The sequence below is a fragment of the Humulus lupulus genome, chromosome 1 (assembly GCF_963169125.1).
Source record: "Humulus lupulus chromosome 1, drHumLupu1.1, whole genome shotgun sequence".
Taxonomy (NCBI): domain Eukaryota; kingdom Viridiplantae; phylum Streptophyta; class Magnoliopsida; order Rosales; family Cannabaceae; genus Humulus; species Humulus lupulus.
The window spans coordinates 180,565,493-180,586,714 of record NC_084793.1 but is presented as its reverse complement, the minus strand read 5'-3'; the positions used below and the strand labels follow the sequence as shown (position 1 = coordinate 180,586,714).

The window sequence follows — 21,222 nt, the reverse complement described above, 5'->3', positions numbered from 1 at the left end:
GTTCAAGCTCAAACATGGGACATGAAGGAGCTCTGGAGCAACTGGCAGCTCTGCCCGAGGAGTTGGCAGGACACAACTTATCGATTTTTAAGGAAAATTAATCATTTTATTATTAGATTTTTTTTAATCATTGTAATTTATAATACATTTCCGTAAAATTTAATTTCAAATATTTAATTACACATTACAAATACAAAAAAAAAACTATCATTAAATAGAATAATTATCTCTTTTTTTTATTTATACTATTATTTTTATTTTTTAAAATACCACTAAATAAAGATATTAAATACACATTAAAATTATATAATTATATTAGGTGGTTTGAAACCAATACTCAATCAAATGGTCGTGTTGATTCGGGTGGTCAATTTTTCAAGTGGGGCGGATAATAGTCGATCGGGTTGTCAGATACTTGTGCAACCCTTTCAATATATGTGAAATGAAGGGCTGACAAATACGTCATTCCCACAGGCAGCACATGAGTATATTATTTTGCATCACAATATCATTATATTCTTCGTAAAATTCACAGCTCATTCTCATACACAGCATATATTAGTGTTCTTATATCAAGTACAAAATAATGAGGATTTGTATTGAATGTGCTATATATCACAAACCCAAAAATACAAATAAAAAATAAAAAATAAATGACAAAAAGATACCCCAAACAACCTGTCCTCCTCACCCAAGCGAATCACTGAATATGGTCAACCGTGATACCCACAATTTGGTTGTCTACATCAACTTAAGACATTCCAATTTCACCCACAAATCTTCAGAATCTCTACAATTCCAGATCAAATTTCCTGTTGCAAACAATTACAACACATATATAGATATTTATAGAGAGATCCAGGAAAATACCATCAACGACTCTTGGTTAGCTAATGGAACGAGTCTTTGCCAATGCACTTCAACTTCGACCAAAATTGTGTACATTTCCTATGAGCGCAGGCATTTTTCCTTATCCCTCATAACAAAAAATATTTTGCAGGTGTCAAACGAAGAATCTCAAAGCAGAAAAGTTCCATCATAAAAGCATTCAAAAAAGCTCCTCTGAATTGAACTTGTTCCAAGCTTCCTGCAACAACATCAAAAGATTACACATTTAGTCGAAAACGAAGGCTGCAATAAATATGTTTAGACCAAAGAGTCTTTTGCCCCAAGCAATTGAAACAGCATAGGTTTCATATTCTGAACATTTTATTGCATCATGTCAAATGTAACAAATTATAGCAGTATATGGTATAGGGCTTAAATCGAAACAAGACATTTGAGCTTTGCTAGTTTAAACAAAGAATAAATGATATAAAGACCAATATTGATACCAACCTAAAAAAAAATAGAAAAAGCATACAATGAGTAGAGTAAAAAAAAAAGCAAATTCCTTGGAGCATATCTTGGAACATTATTGTGAAGTGTAAACACTGACAAGATCATAGATAAACATGATACAGAAAACAGCATTTTAGTACATGTGTTATTAATTCATAGGATTCAGTTGTAATTAATTACATACCTTGAGGAGGTCAAAAACTTTCTCGGCAACATATTTCTGCTGAAGAGTGGCACCTTTTTGTTGAACTTTATCGGGGTGAATGCACAAAGTGGCTTTCCTATATACTTTCTTAACCGATGCAGCAGTAATCATATCAGTCAAAGAAACTGGCTGCCATCCAGATTCCGGCCAGAGCACCTGATCATCATAAATGGTACAGCCAACCACAACAGGTCAAAATTGTTCAGACCATTTCACATAAATAAAATACTCAACATACAAGCAGAGAATTCATAATTATTTATTGCCAGTAATTCACATTACAAGAAATGAATAGCAACAAAATTGAGGAAACTGGACAATTATTGATTACCAGGGAATTTGGACATACAATCATTGTTTTACAAAAAAGAAAGAAATGGAAAGATTCCCTGAAATACGTAAGCTTGCAACATTGAATCAAACATACAAACGAAGTCTATATTTTTGAGGATCAAGCACTTACGCCTTTTGATAACATTAGAAACCATCGCCATATAATTGTGCTATTTAAAATTAAAGATGTGAAGAAATATATTATGAAACACAAGCCATGGCAAGAGAAAAAGTTCACACAATTATTTAACTAGCTTGAATGAATCAGTAGTATGAGATTATACCTTATCCTAATATCCTAAAGACTGACACTTCTTTATAATTAATATTATTTTCCTTTTGTTATTAAAAATAAATACAAAAGAGGCTAACTAACAAAAGTTTAGTTCCCAAAAAAATTCCAAGGGTGCGTTTGGAAAACCACTTTGTAATTGGAATTGGCTGTAATTCGGAGTAATTACTCGATTTTTGCGTGTATGTCTAACCATGTAATTACACAATAACTATGTAATTTGAGGTGATTGAGGAGTCCCAATTACACTCTCCAATTCTCATAGCCCCCATAAGAATTTGGTGTAATTACTAATTACTATCAATTTTAAACATATTTATTAAATAATATTATTTTTTCTGTGTAATTACTAACTGTTTATGTGTGTAATTACTAATTGTTTTGTCATACATGACAATAATAATTCACAAGTAATTATCGAAACACACATTGTATTTTAAAATATAGTATAATTACTCATATATGTAATTACACGTCATAGTAATTACACAATAGTTTCTAAACACGTCCTAAATATTACCAAAAAGGAAGCAATTACAAATAAGAAAATCGTGATAAAAAGAAGCGACAGTTAATTTCCAGGTGCATACCATAAACAACATTGCCTTCAACCGTTTCTTTCACAAGATAAAATAAGGGAAGAAAAAATGGTACATAATCAAATTTCACCTCAGCCTATTTAGTCATATCAACAAAAATAAAATAGCACTAGCCCATACATAAATTAGAGTATATACATATCAGAAAGGAATGGGCTTTAAATAAATTCAAGGTACTGTGAGTGCTATAACGTACTAAGGATTTTTTTTTTTAAATTCCTAAGACTTTGATTATCAAGTAGCCCACATGGCTGTAGAGCTTAAATTATAAATACTACTAAAAGTAAATCAAATTGTACTTATTAGAGCTTTATACTTTCAGAAATTTTCTGGACTGAAGTTTTATAACAATCAAGAATTGACATGTGATGAGGGGATAACAGGTATCTAGAAGAAAATTGATTAGTAATAGAAATAATAATTGTTTATCAACAAAGGCTCGCATTATGGAAAGACTTGAAAGTAAAAAAATGAACAAAATAGAAAAGTTTGTTAGCCATCGCAAGATATGAAGATAATCTAAATGAAGATAATCTAGCAGTACTACTACTACCTGTTAATTATAATTCATGTATAGAAATTAATCCTGATGACTTTTTTTTGGAACGGAGCTACCCCGCCTAAACCTACAATATTTAGGGACCAACCAGGAAACTATAACAATTGCTATGTAGATACCCAGGAGGAACTTGAACCTCAGACTTTGTGGGAGCAAACCACATGTTTGGCAATTTGAGCTACCCCTCTTGGGTAAATCCTGGTGGAAGTCTTAGTGATGCGAGCAAGAAACTATTGTTTTTATTGTTAATATTAGAAGTTTATCTTATTTTGAATCCAAACATTTTTTTATGCTTTAAATTTCAAGAAAATATTACTAGCTTTTCTCCCTTTTTTTCCGCTCTAGATAAGGATTACTAGTTGATTTAGGATTCTTTAATATCAACATATAAAAAGCCTCAATTTTATCTATAAGCTGCATAACTAGTATCTATAAATTACTCAGATTTCATCCACATCTAAATTGTTCTACTTCTTCTTTATTTTCTCAATCATTCTTCTATTCATCTCTTTCTTCCACCTTCTTTTTCACTTGGTTCTACATCTATTACAATCCCATAAGTTTCTTCTTAAGCCTAAATATTAAAAAAAAAAAAAAAAAAAAAAACCTGCTAAAACCCTAATATTCAAAGTATAAAAAAAATTAAATGTAAAGGGCATAAAAGTAAAGATAAGGACAGTAAAAAGGTGAACTACAAAAATCTAATAAGAGCGTTCTAAGATCGTTACCAAGAATTTGCCTAGTTAGTACCAACACATCATTGAAAGAAAGCTAAGGTACTCGTATAGAAACTAAATTGTCACCACCAAACATCATTGAAAGTAAACTGAACTATAGTAAAGTCCCAGAAAAAACTAGCTGAAATAATTTATCAATAAAAATTTAAAAGATCTATCAGATTCACTAACAAGACATTTTAAATTATAAATAAAACAAAAACCAAACTTGTAATTGTATTATTAACGATACTTATAATTACTTTCAGCAAATAAAATTCTATACCCTTTTACTAAATCATGGGAAGGCAAGAATCCAACATTTTCTAAGGCTCCCTAGCAAATCATTTTCTAAGAATCCAACAGATAGTAGCCCTTTTACTAAATCATTTTCTAAGGCTCCCTACCCCTCATGAGTAAAATTGTATTTTCAATTATTGGATACTGAGGTCCTTGTGTAAACATCTACAGTATTATAAACATTTCATTTGCGTTTTATCCACAGATTTTACATTTCCAATCCCAACAAAGAAAGGTAAATTGAACCTTAGCTATTTGCTGAAATAAAACAATCAGCCACAAAAAAATATTAAATATAATTAAAGTATGAACTATGAAATAAGTAGAAAAAAAGTTATGAAGAACCAGTGGAAAAAAGTTGTGCAGAATCATCCAATAAATTTTAAGCATCAGAACAAAATCAGACCATTAACTGACTGGAACTACTAATCAAAGGAAAAATGTAATAGAGTACAATGACATACATATTGCATGGTTGATAATAGGGCACGCAAATTCCCCTCTTTTCCTGCAGCCCAACGCTTGATCTCAACATCTAGTGTTTCAGCAATTCTCTGGCATAAGCCAAAAAAGAAACTTGATGACTTACTATATATGGAGTAGAAGGAACATAACAAAGATTATTTAAAGTATCATGTGGGACCCCATAAATATATATTTATAAAAAATAAAATAAAAACAGCAACAAGAATTTATATATATAGGATGTTCAAAGAAATGCCCTTTAAAAAAATGAAATACAGCAGGTTAAAGTCATTCGTCAGCAACAAACAAAACTACTACACCAGTTGCCAAGTCAGTAAAGAATTTTTGTACATTCTAATAACAACAATGAAGATCCAAGTTGAAAGTAACAACAAACTGTCTTTTAGAGTTAAAATATAAAAATTGAAAAAATTGAAGGTGCTATTAAAAAATATGGCTTCATAAATACCCAAACATTGTAATTGCAAATCTCAGTCAAATAACTTTAAAATAGCATTGTTCCTATTGTGCAATAGTTTTTTTTACTGTAAATTATGAGAAAAGACCAGACAGAGGGTGGCACTTTGGCTGCACAATGTGAAGGAATCCAAAGATGATCCCTTCTTGGTTTTATTAGAGAGTGGATTTTTTTTATGCAACTTTTATTAATATTTTTGTTTCCTATGATGGTGGTTTGATGCCCCACTTTTTGTATTTATTCAGAATCGTATAATAATACAAGATTGATTGTTTTTTTAAATAAAATAAAATCTTATTCTCTATAAAATAATTTGACTTCTTTTCTATTTGGATATTGAAAAAGGAAAGCTCTTCTAGAAGATGTTGTCAAACAGACCCTTGATAGGGCCTAATACTCTATTCTTGGTTCACCTGGATGTCAATTGACTCAAGCATCATCACATATGTGCTCAGCTCCAACAAGAAGAAACACACTCTAAATAAAAAATAAACTGGCAAATTGCAAAAGAACAGAAATATTACATGTCTCTCAGCTTGCTCCCTCTGGTATTGAAGGTCCCGCTGATTCTTCTCTTCTAGTGCTTTTGCCTGGAGAAACAAGGCTAATAATTATGACTTCATAACACCAAATTGATAAACCTTAGTAACTGGATGTGTCAGTGCATATTACGTATATTTAACTTTAGGGGAAATCAAGTAGAACATACACTTCTATTCTTCTCGAAAACAAAATCAACGAATTATTAACTTTATTGACAAAAAATACAAACTTGTCTCTGTTGGGTCCTCTGGTGGCGTTCTAATCTAGCTCTTCGTCTTTCTTCACTTTCTCCTTCAACATCCTGGAACTGCCCAGGTGATGGAGTAACTTCACAAGAAAAGAAAGCTCAGCAGATGTAATATATGGAAAACCAACTAATGTAGTTGTTATCTGTTCAATAATGAATTATGACAAAGAAGTACCATTATTAAAAATTAACGTAAGGTCAACAATATTCGTAGTAGAGTTTGCCTTCCTTGTGTTAGATGAAAATCCATTGGATGACCTTGTTGCCTCAGGCTCTTGCTTGTTCTGAAATTGAGTATCAAACATGGGATCCTGCAATACAGTCACAAGTTATGTTCAAAATTCAAATACTAATTTACTCAAAACAGTTTGCAAAATTAGGAGATCCTCACTGATGAATTCCTGGGCCTTGGTGCACTAGGAGCTTGATTATTAAAGAAGGATTCAAAATCATTTTCATTCTTCTGTTGATTTGCCCTAGCAACATTGGCAGCCCTTTCCCGAGCCTCAGCAGCAGCCTTTCCAACAGCAACTCGCTCTGCTGCTCTAGTTCGTGCTTCAGCATCAGCTCTGGCCGTAGCAGCCCTATCACGTGCTTCCCTTTCCTTAGCTTCTGAATTTGCTCTTTCCCGGGCTTCTGCAGCTGCCTTCTCTGCTCTTTCCTTTGCATCAGCTGCTGCCCTTTCACGAGCTTCAGCTTGAGCTCTCTGAACTGCAACTCTTTCAGCACGTTCCCGAGCTTCTGCAGTTGCCTTGTCAACAGCAGCCCTCTCAGCTCTTTGGCGAGCTTCAGCAGCTGCTCTTTCCCGTGCTTCCCTAGTAGCTCTTTCCACAGCTTGTCTAGCTTTTACTCTTTCCTTCTCAATCTCCCTTGCTCTCTCTCTTTCCCTCTCAAGTCTCCTTTCCTCTCTTTCTTTCTCCTCACGCTCCCTCTCAGACTCCCTCGCTCTTCCCCTTTCTTTCTCAAGTCTCTGTTGTTCCATTTCTTCCTCTTCCCTTTCCCTCTGCAAACGTTGACGCTCAAATCTCTCCTGCTTTTCACGTGCCCTTTCATCTTGTGTTGATTTTTCATCTCTATCTACATGTGCTTCTTTGCTTCTAGCAGCCTTTGTACTCTCTCTTTCCCTCACTTCCTTAGCCTGCCTAAATTTAGCCTCTGCCCTATCCATAGCTTCCTTCATAGCAGCAGCAGCTGAATTCATCTCCAATTGTTCGCCATAAGGATCATTTACATTCTCATCAACATTATCTCGGCTCCTACCCCTGACAAAATCTTCAAGCTCATCAACTGGAGACACAACCGTGCTCCTTGGTGCAGCGGGATCTGAATTAGGGACCTGATGGTTTTGAGTTAAATTTGGAAAAGATGAGAACTCATTAGTCTTTCTTCTTGCATTTGTAGTGGCAGAAGAATTTACTCCAGCCTTTGATACTGGTTTTGGAGGTGGTGGCCTTGAAGGTGGTGGAGCACTAGTAGGTTGAGTAAACAGAGGAATCTCTGAAACAGTAAGCCAAATATCTTCAGATGAATCCAAATTTTCTACAGATGTTGGAGATCTATCTGCCTGAGTATTTGCTTCCTTGGAACTAGTACTGGCATAAAATGGAGGCATATTTTGTCCAGATGTATGAGAATTGGAAGAATCCATAGGCATCTCAAAATCCCAGTCATTTTCAACAGGCGCTTTCTTCTGTGCTTGGCTGTCTGGATTTCTCACAGATGGCTTCTCAATTTTTTCATTATTAGGAAACATTTTGGTCCTGCTACTACTTGAATCTGCCCTTAAAGTACTTGCTTCCTTTCCCCTGTTATCTCTCTCTGAGGTAAAAGATGTGGCAGATCTTACAAGGCCATCAAATGGATCAACATCCTCAAATACTTTCCCATTACCAACTGAATCACTTTTCATACTTCCAGAATTAGAAAGCTTACTAATTTCTTCCAATGGATCACTAAACTGCCCTGGCACTACAAAGGGATCTTCCACTACCTTGGAGCTTGTTTTGGTCGCATTAACAGAAGTTTCAGATGGCCAATTTGTCTCTGAAGCTGACCTGTTACAGAAAACATATGGTATTGATGCATAAATCAACAAAATGACAACACAATGACAAAATGAATATTTGAAAAACACAATATATTCTCTAATGCAAAAATTAGCTTCCCATATCTAATGCAACATTTTGTAGGTTTTTACCAATAAGCTCTGCCACTATGAACAATCAAAGGAAAATGGAGTCTCTAAACTCCTTTGCATTGATCTCAAACAGATGCTTATAGTTTCAACCATTCCAATAATGAATGAAACAAATACATTTTCTTATTTTTTTAAAATCAAGCAGCTTCCTCTCCTACCAAATTATCCACCATCCCTAAGCTTTTGTGGACCCTTTATTACTCATCAAGGGTAGAGTTTCAATAAATAAAACCATCTGAGTAAGGTGCCTTGAAGTTCGTAAGATAGCTAGAATTCTAAGTAAAAGAAACGTCTTGAGCCACTTGAAAAGAAAACACAAATGCATAGACAAGCTTAAACTATTTAAAAACATAACATTTGACTTCCAACCGAATGGGAAAGGAACATCAATACTGAAAATACCGTTAATTTGTCCCACTTCCTCCACAGAAACCCTAAAAAATGAACACCCCCATGAAAGGAATGGGCAATATCATTGGTTCCCCTCTTTCAATTCAACATTAATCCAAAATAGGCCGGGGCTACAACCTACAAGTCAGTCCATACACCAATGATCAATCTTGAAACCTTGTTTGCCTTCCGTTAGCCGATCCCCGCCATTAATTTGACAACTTTAAAAAATCTTCACTTTGTTAATCCCCTTACAAACACGAACGCCCACTGTAATGAAAAAAGCACATATTTTATAGCCCCAGCATCTTCCCACCACCCACCCACACCCACCTTCACGTCAACAGACGCATTACCAACGCCTGAGGTCTTAGGAAATTTAATCTCTTTCATATGGTAGCCAAAAAAACCCTGCCCGGCAAATACATGCAAACGCCTTATTCCAGATTTCTTCAGTCAGAATAATGAATCTGATCCACAACTTCCACTACCACAAAATGGCGAAATGCGTACGACACAAATATGACATTTATAGTACACGGCATGATTGGTTCGAGCTTAAGCCATTAAATTTATCTACTGAAAACACCAACATGACTACAAGAAAGCATAAACAGCAGCAAATAATAATAACAATAATACCTTTCACTTGGTGGACTAGTAGCTCCAAAACCGGGTAACAAATCATCGAAATTCGACGCACTCCTATCGGTTTTCTCCGGTCTAATAGCACCGGTGCTCTTCCATTGGGGTTCGGCTTTACCAAAACCACCAAAAAGGTCGTCAAAGGGGCTGCTTCGTTTAGGAGGCGAAGAAGAGACCGACGAGAAAACGTCTTCGTACTTAACCTTGGATGTGGAACTCGTCAACCCCGGGACACCGTTGAAAATGTCGTCCTCATCATCGTAAACTGGTTTGTCATAAACCGGCTCCGACGATTTTGAACCGGTCTCAGTTGAACTAGGAAACATAGAGTCAAAATTGAAGGCCGAATCGGTCCTGGGACTCTCCGATTTGGCAGCAAACCTAGCCGAGCCACCCATAATATCTCCGAGACCAGAAAAATCTGGGGACCTCTGAGCGTTGGAGGGGCCAAAGATCGAATCACGATCATCGGTAAGAGACCCACTAAAGGAATTGGAGACGCGAGTGGATCGGGGGGGTCCACGAGATCCGAGATCGAAATTGTTGACGAGATTAGCAGAGGCTTTGGTAGAAGCGGCAGTAGAGCCCGCAGCCATTGGAGTCGATTTGTTTGAGGGTTTAAACCCGAAATCGGTGCCCAAAAGCCCCTCAAAATCGTTCATGGCTTCCCTGAGTTTCTCTTCCTTATTGGCTGCTAAATTAATTTTCCAAGAATGAGGGGATCTGCAGAAAATTTAGATTTACATACAAGCGCTAAGAAGTGGAGATCATAGTAAAGGAGAGGGTGAAGGAGAAGAGGGGGTGTTTGGGATCTGAGAAAGTGGGAGAGGAAAAGATCATAAGAGATGATCAGATGGGATTTGGAAATATGAGCTGTGAGTTGAGGAGGAGGCTTTTTTTTCTTTCTTTCTTTTTGGCGTTTTGAATCTTTAGCATCTCTCTTCTTTCCCTTTTCTTTTGTTTTTCTTTTTTTCAATTATCATACTTATTATTATTATTATTTTGTTTTAGAATCTTTGCGCCTCATCCTCCTCAACTATGCTAGCGGTTGAAGAGGAGAGAGAAAATAGAAGAGGAGACTATTCCTTTCTATTTTTGAATTAAAATAAAAAAAATTATTTTTTCACCAAGAATTAATCTTTACCTCAATATTCTGATTTATTATAATTTTTTTTGTGAATTAACATATGCATCATAGATTTGAAAAAGAAAAAAAATATTTGACCAATCACCAAAATATATAAGTTAGGATTTGTATTATTATTATTGAAAAATAAATTAGGTTTTTCAGTAATTTGCATTAGATCTAAACAGCAATGCAACAATCTCCGATTTCTTTTTCTTTTTAAGGGAGTTTTCCGTATTAAAATGAAATAGTACATAATTTATAGGAAAGTTGTAATTTACATAGGAAAATTATGATTCATCTTGCAAATTCAAACATGTTAACTTAGTGTTTATTTTTTTGAAGGGAATATATTTATTTGGTACATTGTAATACTAAAAATACATATTAGTTACCCTTTATTTGTAAAAGAATAAATAGTATTTTTGTCTTTTAAACTTTTGATCCTACCAAATTGTGCCCCTAAAATATATATTCGATTAAAATTTCCTCAAGAACTATTGATACTATCAGATTGTGTCTCTATTACGATTTACATAAAATAATTAATATTTTCACCCCAAACTTTGACAATTATCAAATTATGCCCCATTTAATTATAAAAATTTTAAAATTTATTTTTCTATTAGTTCTTAAAAAATTTAAGAAAAATTATTAAACAAATCAATAAAAGACTAAAATTATTTAAAATTCATTTTAAATACATTTAAGTTTAAAAATATTTTTTAAAAGAAAAACTAAGTTGTTACAATTAAAAAAAAAACAACTTGAAATAATTGCTTATTTCCAGGTTTATAAAGATTGTTGACCTGTGAAATTGGTCAACGGTCGTACATACAGTATACGACACATTTTGAACGAAATGAATATAATATACGACAGGGTACAAATATTTTAAACAAACACACATAAATTTTATAGTGGTTCAGCCCTGTTCTGATGAACAATAATAACTTAACATACTTAGTCTTTAGTATTGAATCACTCGATAAACAATTACACGGATGAACTGAAGTATTCACTCGTTACTAATTTGCCTAGAGTTTCTCCTTAGAAAATATCCAACCCACTTAAATGAAGCTTTGGGTCATTTATTTATAGTACCCAGAGGTTGCAATATGATCAGCAAGATGGGGGATCGTGGTTTGGTACACGATCATTGTGAGTAGAGAAACGTGTCCACCTCCCCATGATTATGAGATCGTGGGTCTTCTCGTTGTTTCTCTGGATCGTGGTTGACGATGCACGATTGAAACCTTCGGGAAAATGCTAAGTCTTGGTTGTTCTATGAGACTTAGGTGCAATGCCCGATGACCCTTTAGAGCTTGGGTGTTAGGCCTGATGACCCTCTAGGTGCTAGGCCTACTAATCTTTTGGACGCTAGGCCTGATGGCCTTCTGGGTGCTAAGCCTATTGATTTCTGTTTGAACGAGTGTGAACTTTATCCAGCAAAGTGTATTTGGGAGTTTAGGGTGATCACTCTATGAAGAATAGGGTGGGCCAACCACCCATGTGGCTCTTGAGCATGTCAGGCCGACCACCCCTAGGGGGTTTAGGCCTGGTCGACTTGTGATGTCACGTGCCGCTTTCTCATTCGCCACACATCTTTTGATTTTGAGGGATAACATTTGCCCCCCAAGTTTATCGTACTGTGTTCAACATTACGGTAAATTTGATCTGGCTTGAGAAACATATCGTAGCAGTATTCTATCAGCAAAGTCCATCGGGACATTACATAGTACTTTTACCAACTATCGATAATTTACTCAGCACATATTTTTCAAGGATGATTGTAATTCCTAAAAATAATTACATTTTTCAAGGAAAATTAATTTCTCAAAATCTAGAATATTTTTCAAGGAGTTTTGAAGTCCTAAAAATATAATATATTTTTCAAGGATATTAATTTCTAAAAATACAAAAAAAAATTCAAGGAATCTGAATTCCTAAAAATATATGATATTTTTCAAGGAATTTGAATTTTTAACAATACCAGATATTTTTCAATGAATTTGAATTCCTAAAAATATGGTTAGCCTGAGAGGCTATAAGTAGGGCCTCACTCATCAGACCCTGACCCATGCGCCTCCTTCAAGAAATTCTGAGCTATGGAATTCTCCAATTCTTCATCAACTATGCGTATCTTCTCTTTGGTAAGTATTCTTTCCCAATCTTTACGTCTTTGATGAATATGTCTGACTTTCCTTACTTTGCTCTACTTTGATTCAAAACAACTAACTTGTTTGAACTGAAGACTTGTTTTTAATCAAAAATTGGCTTGATCCTTGCCTCTTTTTGCGTGATGCTTTAGGGTTTAGAGGTCAGTAGGCCGACCACCTTCAGATTCACCAGCCTGGGCGATTTCCAGGCTTGTAAAACCCTAACCTAGGCTGACCACCCTTGAGATTCACTAGCCTGGGCGATTTTTAGGCTTGTAAAACCTTAGGCTGACCACCTTTAAGTTTCCCTGGCATGGGCGATTTCCAGGGTTTCATATCTAGGCATAGGTGATTTCCAAGGTTTCATATCCAGGCATATGCGATTTCCAAGTTTGTAAATTCCATCATGGGCCGACCACCCCTAGGGTTTCCCTTGCCTTGTGCGATTTCCAAACCTACACATCCCATCATGGGCCGAGAACCCCTAGGGCTCTCTTAGCCTGGACGATTTCCAGGCTTGTGAAGTTCATCATGGGCCGACCACCTCTAGGGCTTCCATCATGGGTCGACCACCCCTAGGGCTTCTTTAGCCTGGGCGATTTCTAGGGTTACAAAATCCAACTCTATACTGCATTCTCATGTCTTGGGCGATTTATAGGGTTCCCAGGCCTAGGTGGTCGACCCAAACCTTAGCATAGGCCGACCACCATACTCCCTGGTCAATTTCCAAGGATCCAAGATCTAAGATGATCGGCCCAACCATAGGCCGACCACCTGGGACCCTAAATTTTTTTTCCTTCGGTTTCTTCAATTTTGCTACTTAGTTAATGGATATGCCCCCAGCTATTGGCTTCATTATGTTGATGTACTAACTTTACTCTTTATTGTTTCTTTGTTGCAGATGTCCAGCTCATCTTCATCAAATAAGTTCGTAAGCGAGCGTACTCCACAGGAGTTCTTGGAAAGGGTGAAAATGATTTTCCCTCACTCTGCTTTATATTTATCAAATGAGGAAGATTTCTTGAAAAGGTATAGCACAATGGCGAGAGTAAAACAGACAACTCGGCAACCCGAACATAATCTTCATATTGCCAAGCACATCACTCAGGGCTCTTCGCCTGGCTCTTCTCAGATCTCTTCTCTATTAGGAAAACTTATACAAGATATTTATTTATTTTCATGTATATCTAATATTAAACAAATTAATATGAGATAGCCTAAAATATGTTTCTAAAATTGAATTCAAAGAGAAACAAAGACAATAATACTTACAGTATACGCATCAGAATGAAAGAGTCACTCCTTCAGTTTCTCTAACTCTTGTATCCTTTTTGTCGCAGAGTATTATCAAGAAACTGAATCAATCTTCTATTTTCTTCACAGTGTTCCAATGTATCCTTAGAATCACCTAGACTAGTGTGGGCAATTCTCAACACATGAGATAGATATAAAGAGAAGAAGAGAAATTAATCAAGAGGCTTAGAAAAAGGACTTATGTTTATAGAGAATCTAAAACTATCAGAAAACCAGTGATTAAATTTATTTGTCGTCTCAGAAATCTTAACTGATGACTTTTCTCTAAGCACTCTTTTTATAGACTCTGTAATGCCCCGAATTCTCCGATGTGGTTTAGTGGCGGTTTAGTTGGCCGGGAGGGCCGTAATTGTTTAATTACGCCATTAAGTGAATATATGCATGTTTATGTGAATTATATTATAATATGATGATATATGCATGCATGTGGGTCCATATGTGAAATATTATGTTGTTCTGATCATTTGGGCCATTGAGGGTAAATTTGTGTATTTGGGTGCATTATGTGATTTGTGAATGAGATTCCATCATTATGGAGATATATTTGAGCTATTCGGCATGAGACAGTCATATTTAGTGGATTAACGATTTTGTCATAATGGGGTCAATTTTGGGGTAATAGGAATATTTATTTGATGATAAATTGGGAATATTTGAGATCAGGGTGAAATTCTGGAAGTTTTAACTATAATGTCCCCGGGGGTATTTTTGGGACCTCGAGCATTAGGTTTTATTTGAGGATACTTAAGCTTGAAGTAGTTGTCAGATAGAACGTACGATTAGAAAACCTCTCGTTCTCCTTCGTTAGTTCATTTTTGCCACTCGAAGCATATTTGAAGAAATCTTGAGTTCTAGGAGTTGGAATCGAGCGAGGATCGATGCATAGCGATCCTAGGAAAGATTAGAAGCTTCTTGACCAAAGGATTTGACAGAAAACAACCTAATCGAAGGTAATCTAAGTTTAAAGTTTTGAGTTTTTAGAGTTTCTAAGCTTTGAATTGGACTTTGTGAATTGTTGGGTTTTCGATTTGTTTGAACCTTGGGTTTTGAAGGTTTTGAAGCATTGGGAAGCTTGAGAACTTTGATTTGATGATTGGGGAATGTTTAGGTATGATTTTGGAGGCTTTGGAGTGCTAGAAACGTGTCTTGGAATGGCCTAGAGTTGAGGGTCGCGACCCTGTTCTTGGGGTGCCGCGGCCCTGCTTTGAAGAAGCAGGTGGGGGAAAGTGTACCTGCTGGGCGCCGCGGCCCTTGCTTCAGGGAACTCTGGGGGCCACGGCCCAAGGTGCTAGGGTCGCAGCCCTTGCCCAGTTTTCGCCCCGTTTGCTCGTTTTGACCCCGAGAACCTAGTTTTAGGCCTCGGGAGTGTCCCTACTACTTGGATTAGTTTGGATTGATCTCTCGGAGGCTAGATATTGGTTTGAGAACCTTTGATTATCATGTTATTGATGGTATCCTATAATGTGTTATGATTAGGTAACCGCTAAAGGACTAAAAGCTAAACCGTTCTCAAGGGTCGTTCTTTTGTTCATTCTAGCTCGAATCAAAGGTAAGAAAACTGCACCCCAAATGTGACATGCATGGTTATTCATGAGGCATGTTGGTTGTATAAATGTGGACATGAATTGATTGTGGAATAATTAGCAAATCTTGCTCACTTGTGCATGATACTGGCTCATTAGTCAGATTTGGCAAAGGTGCTAGTATCAACTGTGAAGCTGTGACTCATTAGTCAGGTTCGGCAGTGGTACTGGGCACTGGTCACATTGCGCTGACTCATTAGTCAGGACGGCCTTAGCGTGTTCAACGCAAGCCAATAAAGATTAGATCTAATCGACTTTCTGCATTGAATGACTCAAAGAGCATTAATGCCTGACCGACCTCAAGTTCGATGAATATTATAAGTGCTTGAAGGCTAGTGGCTTACCCAGCAGCCACTCTTCCATTTGAATTAGTGACCTGCTTGTCAGTCACTCAGTATGGTTTACCATAACCTGTTGAAGGCTAGTGGCTTACCCAGCAGCCACTCTTCCATTTGAATTAGTGACCTGCTTGTCAGTCACTCAGTATGGTTTACCAGAACCTCAAGTGGTATTCACTCATCTGTTTGAAAGCTATGAGCTCTGTGTGATTATAATGATAATCATTTGATGATGTTTACATATATTGTTGTGTTTTCTTACTGGGCTTTGGCTCATTGGTGCTATGTGGTGTAGGTAAAGGAAAAGAAAAGCTCACCCAACCTTGAGTGGAGAGCTTAGGTGGTGATGTGTACATATGTGGTCGCTTGGCCACCACGGCCAAGGAGTTCTCAGAGGAACTAGGGGGCTTACCCTATTTTCTCGCCGCTTAGGTTGGCGGGGTTTGAACTTTTGGAACAGTAATGACCTTTTTGAGTTGTAAATAACTTGTAAATGTTCTTGTGGGCCCATGAACAATTTTATGTATCAATAAAACATATCCTTTCCTTTTTACTGGTTTTCACCTTAACCTGTTAATAACACTTAGATAACGTTTTTAACCAAAGGACTCAAGCAATGAGTCAAATTTCTGGTTCACCGTTCACCGTAACTGTTATGGGGTAACCAGGGCGTTACAACTTGGTATCAGAGCAATGCCAAGGTTAATGTTCCTGTAGACTGGCTGGGCATGTACACACATCACTGAAGTCAAGCTCGACTCATGGTTTGGTAACTATTTATGTAGTAATGTGCATAACTGCCTAAATGTGGTGCATATGCTTTACATGTATGCATGAGACACTGTGTTGAACTTGTGCCCCTGAAATATTATGAATTATTATGTGATACATGCTGAGTGCTGAATGCCATAAACATGTATCTACTCGTGAATATTGAATGACTGTGGAATATGATAATTGTCTGCTTGTTCTTGGACCGTGAGGCGGCAAGAGGTTTAGTTATTACTACCTGACTGGCCGTATTGATCAATGTTTCAGCAAGGTATATCAGAAATAAGAATGAATCCAGAACAGATAGATACTACAGCTGGGCAAAGTGATCAGGGCCAGAATAATAATAACAACCAGGGTCAGGAAAATGACCAGTCTCAGATTCCACAGCCAGCTCCTGCAAACTGGCAGCAGTTGTTTAATGAGTTGCAGGCAACAGTGTTGAAACAAGGAGAGGAGCTTCGTCTCCTGAGACAACAACAAGTGCCTGCAGTGGTTAGTGTATCAGAGGCACCTCCTGTGTCGGTGCCATCAGCAGAACAGCTGCCTGAGGTAGGAAATAAATGGGAACCTCTTTATGAAAGGTTCAGGAAGCAACAACCTCCTGTTTTTTAGGGCAGTGCAGATCCTGCCAAGGCAGAACAATGGATGAGTATGATTACCACTATCCTTGACTTTATGAGGGTAACTGGTAATGAGAGGGTGGCCTGTGCTACCTATATGTTTCAGGAGGATGCCCGGATTTGGTGGGAAGTGATTACCCAGACCAAGAATGTGAATGCCCTGAGATGGGAGGAGTTTCAGACCTTGTTCAATGAAAAGTATTATAATGATGCTATCAGGGCAGCTAAAGCCGAGGAGTTTATTGGGCTAGTTCATGGGAGTTTATCAGCTACTGAATATGCCTTAAAGTTTGACCGTTTGGCAAAGTTTGCCAAGGAACTGGTGCCCACTGATGGGACCAGGAGAGAGAGATTCCTCCAGGGGCTACAGCCCAGGTTAGCCCGTGATGTTCGTATCACCACTGTGACAGGGGTTACTACCTACGCACAGGTGGTTGAGAAGGCACTCACAGCTGAGAGTGCAGAGACCAAGATCTGGCGTGACAGTGCAGCCAAAAAGGATTTTAGGAGGACAGTTCCTCCATTTGTGGGTTCTGGTAGGGGTGTTGGCCCCAGTGATCAGAAGAGGAAGGTTCCTGATACCTTCCCAGTTCCAGGTCCTGACAGGAGGCCCCGTGGTATTACAATGGGTCGTCCTGGGGGTAGTGAAGCCTGGAAGACTCACCTGAATGCCCTAGATGCAAGAGGCGCCATTTGGGAGAGTGTAGGGCAAAGGCCTGCTACTTGTGTGGAGCAGTGGGTCATCTTAAGAAAGATTGCCCTCAGGTAGGGAAAGAAGAACCTAGGAAGGTGGACAGCTCGGCCCCAGCTCGAGTGTTCACATTGACACAAGCAGAAGCTGAGGCTTCTCCCTCAGTTGTTACAGGTCAACTTCTTAGTGTTGGAATCCCTTATAATGTGTTGATTGATTCTGGTGTTACACATTCTTTTGTTGCTAGTAGCGTTATTGATAGATTTTGTAGACCTTGTGATTTCTATGCTGTGGGATTTGGTACTTTGTTACCCACTGGAGAGTTAGTGGTATCCAGGAGATGGGTCAGATCTTTGCCAGTGACAGTGGAGGGCAGAGAGTTGTCAGTGGACTTGATAGAGTTGGTTATGACTGACTTTAACATGATACTGGGTATGGATTGGTTGGCAAAGTATGGGGCAACTATTGACTGCAGAAGGAAGATGGTCACCTTTGAGCCTGAAGGTGAGGATCCTTTTGTGTTTGTTGGTGCTGTGCATGGACCTCGCATTCCTATGATTTCTGTGTTGAGGGCCAGGGATCTATTGCAAAGAGGTTGCATTGGATTCTTAGCCAGTGTGGTTGATACCACTCAGGTCATGCCAGTGAGACCAGAGGATACTAGACTTGCATGTGAATTCCTGGATGTGTTTCCAGAAGATTTGCCAGGATTTCCACCACATAGAGAAATTGAGTTCGTTATAGAACTGGCACCAGGGATGGAGCCAGTGTCTAGAGCACCGTACATAATGGCCCCAACTGAGCTGAAAGAATTAAAAGTATAGTTGCAAGAGCTGTTAGACTTGGGTTTTATTAGACCTAGTTTTTTACCTTGGGGTGCGCCGGTTCTGTTTGTGAAAAAGAATGATGGTTCTCTGAGAATGTGTATTGATTACAAAGAACTGAACAAGTTGACAATTAAGAATAAGTATCCTTTGCCAAGGATAGATGATCTGTTCGATCAGTTGCAAGGTAAGAAGGTATTCTCAAAGATCGACCTTCGTTCTGGTTATCATCAGTTGAGGGTCAAGGAGGGAGACATACCGAAGACTGCCTTTCGTAACAGATATGGGCATTATGAGTTTTTAGTTATGTCATTTGGATTGACTAATGCCCCTGCTGCGTTTAGGGATCTGATGAACAGAGTGTTCAAGGATTACTGTTGTGAAAATTAATATACGCAAGTATACGCAGTCACACAAGTAATATAATGATAAGTAAGATCGTCTTCACAGGGATTGCAAACAAAATTCAATGTAAAACCAACTAATTAACAACTTAAAATAAATGGAAAATATGGGAATGATTGGGTAATGAATCTAAATTTAAATGACTGTAAATAAAACCTGCTTAAAATGTGGCTACAATTACTGGAAAAATAATTGCAAGAAAAAGTATCTATGGAATGATAGACTTGAATAGCTAAATCCCCCCTATGCTTAATTTGCCCAGTTGTTATAGCATTCGTTCAGCAAAGTTGCACAGAGTTAACAGAATTCTAGATATGCTTGTGAGGTTTTTCCAAAACTCACTGATTTAATTCTACAACTTAATTTAATATATTCCTATATTTAATTAGGTTGCAAAACAGCAATTAAACACCAATTCTCAAGTTATGCAAGGTAGCAAAATATTCCTATCTTACTTACTAAGAACAACCTAACATGGAAATTCTCTTGCATCATCCAAGTTATATCCACTAGATTTAACCTTTCCATAATCAAATCCAGCTAAGCAAATTGTTACTCATGGCCAGTAATTAACAATTATTCAACAATCATCTCACTTGAATGAACAAAGGCAAGTTGCTAAACTCATGCATTCTCATTAATTAATCACAACATAGGGGTCCATAGCTATTCAAATCTCAAAAGGATTAGCTCATGTTCAAACTGATAATTACAACCCAAAACAGAAATTGTTCATCCATAGCAAATATTCAGTTCACAAATTATAGAATCAAGAGTATACAATACAGAAAATGAAATATAGAAGAAAGAGAAGAAGTAGAATCGGATTCTAGAGTCCTCCTCCTTCCTTGGCCGTGGGTCTCCTCTTATGGGTGCTGCCTTTTTCTGTGTATATCTCTCTGCATCAGCTCTTTTTTTTCTTTCTTCGTTGCTGAATAAAGGACTGTACTCCTTTTTCTTTTTCTTCCTGTATTACGGCTGTACTCTCCTTAGGGTACTTTTCTTTTCTCCTTCCTTAATTAGAAAGCCCATTTTCCTTTCTTGGTCCATTAGTCCACGCCACCTCAGCCAGCTGACCTAATTTTTAAGTGGGTGCCACATAGGCGCTGAGATAAGTGAAGAAAGGTCAGCTGGCTCTTGTCCACGTCAGTCCCCAATTTCCAGATTTGCTAACACTTCGGCCTCCAGCATTTCCAGCTTTTTGTCCCCTTTTTCCTTGGATTCCTTAGTTTCCCTTGGCGAGTCAAAAGTTCCTTTCCTAAACAACAAAACACACACAATTACTTAATTAATTACAATTACTACCAACAATTTACAAGACTCTTGAATTAACACACTAACTAGAAAAGAAAGGTAAAAACTAAACAAACTTACAAATAACATCACACTCATTACTCCTTTCACCCAAAATTCAAGTTCAAAGTTAATAAAAATAACTCTAAATCATAGAGTTATCAATTACTTGGACCAGTTTGTGATCGTCTTCATTGATGATATTTTGGTGTATTCTCAGACTGAGTTAGAGCATGAGCAGCATCTGAGGTTGGTTCTACAGAGACTAAGAGAACATAAGTTGCTTGCTAAATTCAAGAAGTGCGAATTCTGGTTGTCTCAGGTATCCTTTCTTGGACATATTGTCAATAAGGAGGGGATTAAGGTAGATCCAGCAAAGATCGAGGCGGTCAGAGATTGGCCAAGGCCAAAGAATGCTTCTGAGGTTAGAAGTTTCCTTGGATTGGCAGGTTATTACAGGCGTTTTGTGGAAGGGTTCTCGAAGATTGCTACTACCTTGACTGAACTGACACGCAAGAGCCAGAAATTTGTGTGGTTAGATAAATGTGAGAACAGCTTCCAAGAACTGAAGCAAAGATTGATTACAGCTCCGATTCTGAGTCTCCCGATAGACCAGGAGAAGTTTGTGATTTACTGTGATGCTTCTCATCAGGGTTTGGGCTGTGTCTTGATGCAATCAGAGAAAGTAATAGCTTATGATTCTCGTCAGCTGAAGGAGTATGAAAAGAGATATCCCACTCATGATTTAGAGCTGGCGGCTGTGGTTTTTGCTTTGAAGATATGGA

General features: G+C 37.4%; 1 protein-coding gene across 1 annotated transcript; it reads right to left on the bottom strand.

Annotated features, from left to right (window-relative positions):
• Nucleotides 1-490: 490 nt before the first annotated feature.
• Nucleotides 491-10,280, bottom strand: LOC133801013 (auxilin-related protein 2-like). The gene is made up of 8 exons (XM_062239143.1): nucleotides 9,308-10,280; nucleotides 6,470-8,132; nucleotides 6,254-6,389; nucleotides 6,061-6,158; nucleotides 5,813-5,878; nucleotides 4,810-4,899; nucleotides 1,526-1,702; nucleotides 491-1,087 (listed from the first exon to the last, which is right to left on the bottom strand). The coding sequence occupies exons 1-8, from the start codon at nucleotides 9,970-9,972 to the stop codon at nucleotides 1,049-1,051; spliced, it is 2,934 nt and encodes a 977-aa protein (XP_062095127.1). The 5' UTR covers nucleotides 9,973-10,280; the 3' UTR covers nucleotides 491-1,048.
• Between the last annotated feature and the right edge of the window lie 10,942 nt (nucleotides 10,281-21,222).

Coding starts and splice junctions, on each gene's coding strand:
- LOC133801013 (XM_062239143.1), bottom strand. CDS start 9,972: ATGAACGATTTTGAGGGGCTTTTGGGCACCGATTTCGGGTTTAAACCC. Junction 6,390..6,469: donor CAAGGCCCAGGAATTCATCA/GTGAGGATCTCC, acceptor ACTGTATTGCAG/GATCCCATGTTTGATACTCA. Junction 1,088..1,525: donor AAGTTTTTGACCTCCTCAAG/GTATGTAATTAA, acceptor ATGTTGTTGCAG/GAAGCTTGGAACAAGTTCAA.